This window comes from Gobius niger (genome assembly GCF_951799975.1).
Source record: "Gobius niger genome assembly, chromosome: 8".
NCBI classification, from domain to species: Eukaryota; Metazoa; Chordata; class Actinopteri; order Gobiiformes; family Gobiidae; genus Gobius; species Gobius niger.
The window spans coordinates 3249534-3255643 of NC_136859.1; the positions used below are offsets into that span (position 1 = coordinate 3249534).

A 6110-nucleotide genomic window follows, 5' to 3' on the forward strand; every position below is an offset into this window, starting at 1 on the left:
CGCCGTTCGTCTGGAGCCACTTCTGCTCCTTTAAACGTCCTCATCCTTTGCCTGTTTGCAGTTTCTCTCCGCAGCCTCAGCTCTCGTGCAGCCTGTGCCGTCTCCTGCTATTTCTGCGTCAGTTGCTGGGCCTGTGATGTCGCCGCGTGTCTCTCTCCTGATTGGCCGATCCTCTGTCTCTGTTTCAGGTGCTGCTCTGGTCGGCCGAGGGGAGAGAGAGTGCGTCTTCCTGTGCCTTATAACAAAAAAACAAAAACATCCAAGCGTGACCACTGCAGCTCTCACGGAATCATCTTATCTCCAACGCTTTTAGTCCAGACGTTTCATTTATGCACAACTTACTTTAAAGAGTTATAACCAGGTTCACCTTTCAGAGCAAGTAAACAAGCAGCGAATGAACTTCCCTTTTCAAAAGCAGAACCTCAGTACATTTATGCACAGCTTACTTTATCAGACACTATAGTCACCTTTTTAAACTATAGCTCAACATTTAACACATTAACTTCCCCCTTTGATAAAGATCAGACACTACATTTGTGGAGGTGCAATTATTAGTGAACTTAAAGCTTAAATTTAGGTCTTATATTTCTGCTGTTTTAGAAATAACTCATTAGTAAAATTCTTTTCGAGAGTTAATCTAAAGAGAATCCGTGTGGTCCTTCGAGCCGGCGCGAGTGCCCGGTGAGCCCCCCCCCCCCCCCCCCCCCCCCCCCGTCCGTTGCCGCTCTGCTCTCCTCTCCAGTCTTCATGTTTTGGGGGTCCTCCGGTGCCCCCGCCCTCGCTGGACCCCCCCTGGACCTGCACCACGGCTGCCCCGCCCTCTCACCGCCATCACCGACACCTGGTTGCCATGCCGACGGAGACTCTGGCCCCGCCCTCTCTGGCAGATAGCAAGGCCCCGGGGCCCGCCCCGCCGTTCGGCGCCTCCGTGCCGCTGCGCATCCTCAACAAGGGGCCCGACTACTTCAGGAGACAGGTGAGGGCGCCGCCCGGTGGTTCACCAGGGTGGCCCAAAGCGGGGACCCCCTGGTGTACCAGCACGGGTCCTTAGGTTCTATCCTGGGGCAGAGAGTTTCTGTGTAGAGTTCACAAGTTTTCTCTCCGTACACTGCAAAAAGTCATTAACTAGATCCGTCTAAACATCTCAATTTGAGCACAATAATTCGATTTTTAGTTGTTTTGACTAGTTAAGAAGTTGTTGGGCATTTGTCCTAGATTATTTCACTTGTTCTGAGATGTTTCTGACTCGTTTCGATACATTTTGTCCTTATTTCAGGTCATTTTCTTTGCCAATGGGGTAAGAAAATTGGTCTTATCTCATTGGCATTTTTACTTTCTTATTTCAAGCGAGATTTATCCAATCCACTTTATTTATATAGCACATTTTATAAACAAGTGTTTCCAAAGTGCTGCACATAAAATCGGCAATATAGGAATAAAAATATATATATATATAATAAAATCAAGTGAAACCAAACTATACATTCAGCTAAAACGATAAAATAGTTTAAAACGTAAATAAGATGCAAGAATTTACCCTAGAACTGGTCTGAAATGTCCTCAAACAAGCAAAGTAAACTTGGTCCGATCAGGAAAAGTGTCTAAATGAGTGAAAACCGCTCAAAACAAGAAACATTTCCTCAATTCAAGTCATTTAAGCCAATGCTTCATATTTACTTTTTGTAGTGTAGGTTTGTCAGTTTACAACACAACTAAAACATGTATAATAGGCTCTGTGCACAAAATGTTTTTGGCTAACTTCCTGTCCACATGATTTATTATTTAACATAAAGATAAATAAGGTTTAAAGCAAAAGAAGATGGAAATTAACGTCAGATGTTGGTTCTATATTAACATGTGTTATTGTCGTATTAGCATTAGCCTTTAGCTCCATGGCTAAAACATCTACAGTTATAAACACAGTGTTAACATCCTGTGTAACGTCTTTAACATGTTATAAGTGATTATAAAACTGCAGCTTGTTTTCTTTCATGCACTCTTTAAATATGTATGTATTTAACCTCTTAACTCCCGCCTGAACCGAGAGGATCTTTTTCCTCACGTCATCAGATTTTTTTTCCATCATTTTTTTGTTGGGTGTTCAACTCATTTTTGTAACTTTTTTGTCATTTTTTTGTCATTTTTTTGTCATTTTTGTCACATTTTTTATCAATTTTTTGTAATTTTTTGTCACATTTTTGTCATTTTTTTAGTCTTTTTTTTTTTGTCATTTTTTTTTGTCAGTTTCTTGTGACATTTTTGTCAGTATCTTTCCCCTCTGCTTACATGTCTGTGTGGGCTCTGTCGTTGAATTTAACCCCTTAACTCCCACCTGAACGAGCACATTTTCTCCAGTCCAAAAGCTTCTGGAAAAAAGCTGTGAAAATAGCAACAAAACTGAGACGAAAACAATGAAGATGTGACAAAAAAGTGAGAAAACTTTGACAAAAAAGTGACGAAAAAATGACAAAAAATGACCCAAAAAATGTATAAAAAATGACCCAAAAAGTTACAGAAAATGTGACCAAAAATGACCCAAAAAATGACAAAAAAAATGATTTAAAATATGACAAAAAATGACCAAAAAAATGTGACAAAAAAATGACAAAAAATTCTTTGTTCATTTTGTTCATTTTTTGTCACATTTTTGTCATTTTTTGGTCATTTTCTCGTATTTTTTTTTTGTCAATTTCTTGTGACATTTTTGTAACATTTTTGCCACTGTTTCATAAATTTTTCCTCACTTTTTTGTCACATTTCCATCATTGTTTTCGTCTCAGTTTCGTTGCTATTTTCACACCTTTTTTCCAGAAGCTTTTGGATTGGGGTAAAGCCAAACTGGAGAAAATGTGCTCGGTTCAGGCGGGAGTTAAGGGGTGAAGTGATTCGTCGTTAACTCTCCATTGGAGGAAATGGCAGGAAATGGTCATTACTCTACAGGAAGTTAGCATCGTGTTGCTATGAAACAGAGCCTTTAATGAGTAAGACTGTGTTAGTTCATTAACACGGGGACAGACCCAACAAAGAAACAAGTTAATACCGAACAAAACAGACAAATACATTTTATTTGTGTAATAATTTTGACACTCCTGGACAGATGTATAATAGAACTGAAGCTGAACAAATACAAAAATACAAAACACCTTCTGTTCCCTCCATCCCTGACCTCCATCCCTGACCTCCATCACTGACGTAAACCCTCTAAACGTTTCCTCCTCAGGTCGAACCAAACCCGAAGCGTCTGAGCGCGGTCGAGCGCCTCGAGGCGGACAAGGCCAAATATGTGAAGAGCCAGGAGGTCATCAACGCCAAGCAGGAGCCCATCAAGCCGCCGATCCTGGCCAAGCCGTCGGTGGCGCTGCTGAAGAGGGAGCGCGGGGGGGCGGGCGGAGTCCCGGGCGGAGCGCTGCCCTTCAAGGCCTCCAACAACAACGCCAAGTCGGACAAACAGGGCGTGAAGCGGGAAAACCTCAACCTGGAGATGCTGAAGAACCTGCTGAACTCGTCCGGGGCGTCGGGGGCGGAGGGCTTCGGGGGAGGAGCCAAGAGCGCCGTGCTGAGGTCGGGAGGAGGCATGCCGCGCAGCTGGACCCCGTCTGGGTAAGACCTTACGTAGGCACTGCTGGGACAGAGGTCTTACATTAGTCCTTCAGAAACCCTGGGAGCTGCGGTCGCCCACTGCTCCTGACGGCTCTCCTGACTGAAGACTCCCTCATTCAGACTGGTCTTTAAAGGAACAGGCACCGTTTTCCAGACTGAGGTATGTTCTTACCTGAGCTTAGACGAGTTGATCCGTACCTGTCTGGTCTTTGTGCTCGTGGAAGAGCGTGGAGCTTCCAACTTCACCCCCATTTGGAGCCATAGGAATACACTGGGAGAGGCCAAATGCTAACAACATCTTTGGTCGTTTTGCGTGACTGAGGGCACACACAAAGACCAGACAGGTACACATCAACTCGTCTAAGCTCAGGTAAGAACATATCTCAGTATGGAAAACCGTGGCCTGTTCCTTTAAAGGGATGTTTCAGGATTTTTGACACAGGGCCTCATTTCCTCGTTATCCAGAGCGTTGCTGATTTCTGGAGATATTTTTTTTGTAATTTATGCAGTTCTTATGTTTGAAGAGTTTCGTGGCGTTACGCTGCTGCTAGGCTAGCCCATTTCTATGGTATCAGCGAGCCTGCACTAAGTAATTTTAACCGTTTTACCTTATATTTGAGCAGCATCAGCTTCGTGGTTGTGTAAGCTACGCAGCGGCGGAGTGATCTGCTAGAAAATAGTCCCTCACAATGCGATCCTTCATGTGATGCAGGTCAGTTATATTCCAAACATGATTCTGTGGACATTTATATGGTTAGTCTGGTGTTATAAGTGATTTGCCTCAGGTGCTCTGTGGAGCGGGTCACACTGTTTTTAATGCAGGCTAGCTGATACCATAGACATGCACTAGCCTTGCACTAGCCTAGCACCACGAAACTCTTCAAACATAAGAACTGCATGAATTACAAAAAAAAATATCTCCAGAAATCAGCAACACTCTGGATAACGAGGAAATGAGGCCCTATGTCAAAAATCCTGAAATATCCCTTTAATGCCCCCTGTGCTGCTGTATTCAGTTTTCACAAAGAGCTTCAGACGTTGTCGATGTTTTTCTTGCGTCTCTGATGTAAAAGTGCTTTTGTCTGAAAAGTGTCCTTGTCTTTGTACTTTGTGTTGATCCAAAGCTGCTGAACTTTGCAAAACAAGTCTCAGACGCTCAGATGATGAAACAATAAAGTATTTACTTCTGTCTGACGTGTTTCCTCCGTGTCTCGACAGGATCCCGCTGACCTACAGATCCACCATGACGCTGAACGAGCAGCCGGACTCCGCGCCGAGCCCGAGCACCTCCCACTCCCTGCGCTCCTTCTCCCACTCGCTCAAGGTCCTCCCCCTCACCACCAGTGGGCGCTGCAGCCCGCTGGGCGGTAACCTGAACCTGAGCCGGCGCCGCGCCGACTCCACGCTCCCCGAGCGCTCGTGCTCGCCGCTGCCGCCGCTGCTCACCTCGCACTCCTCCTCCGACCTGCTCAGACTCTGCAACGGCAAACCCCTCCGCTCTGCCCGCTCCAGCAGCTCGTCAGCGCCCCCTATCCCGCCCAAACCCAACCCCGCCACCCTGCCCCCGCCCGCGCTGGCGCTGTCCTTACCCCCGCCGCGCCACGCCAAGTCCCCGCTGCCCTACGACAACAGCGGCACGCCGCAGTCCCTGCCGTGCGACCTGGCCGACTCCTCGAACTCGGACGCCAACGCGGAGTCGGGCGCCACGGTAACGCGCCGCTCGTCCCTGCACCGCTCCAAGTCGGATCTGTCGGACCGATACGCTCGCGCCGGCGCCGACGTGGAGAGATTCTTCAACTACTGCGGCCTCGACCCCGAGGAGCTGGAGTCCGTGGGGCCGGAGAACTTTGCGCGGGCGAACTCCGACATCGTCTCGCTGAACTTCAAATCGGCGTCCATGATCTCGTCGGATTGCGAGCAGTCGAGGAGGTCTTCGAACGACGGACTCTCGGACGCCGACGACGAGGAGGAGGAGGCGGGGGAGCGGGTTCCCTACGGCATTTCGGCCGTGGAGCGGAACGCCAGAGTCATCAAGTGGTTGTACAGCATCAAGCAGGCGAAGGAGACGCAGAAGGTGTCGCACGTTTGAGAGGATTCTGTCTGACCAGTGTGGGCGAGGCGCTGCGGGCGGACGGGGAGTCACTTTACCAAAGTTTATGCTTCGCCCGCAGCGTCTCGCCTCGGGAACGACGATTGCACAAAGCTGGAACGCGAAGAGGAGCGACTGTTACCGAGCGACGAAACTCACGAAGGATATTATCGAGCGGAAGAACAAAATCAAAAAGATGCTTCAAGTCTGGGACAAAAAAAATGTGAAAGATAAAACTATTGCTGTTTCTTTACGGACTTTTGAGAACTCGAAAAACTGTCGACACGAACAAAAGTCAAGTGCACTACGATGTTACGCAGTCTGTCTGTCCAAACGTGAAGGCGCGATTCAAACTGGACGGACTCGGTTATAAGCAGAGGAGGTCAAAGTGCATTGTTAGGCTTTTGAAACAACTTTAAAG

At 47.1% G+C, this 6110-nt stretch overlaps 1 protein-coding gene across 1 annotated transcript; it reads left to right on the forward strand.

The window, feature by feature from the left end:
- Nucleotides 1-708: 708 nt before the first annotated feature.
- On the forward strand, nt 709-5689 carry fam110b (family with sequence similarity 110 member B; the record flags this gene model as incomplete). Its single annotated transcript, XM_079561031.1, has 3 exons — nt 709-976; nt 3221-3600; nt 4819-5689. Exons 1-3 carry the CDS (start codon nt 851-853, stop codon nt 5687-5689), a joined length of 1377 nt encoding a protein of 458 aa, XP_079417157.1. The 5' UTR covers nt 709-850.
- Between the last annotated feature and the right edge of the window lie 421 nt (nt 5690-6110).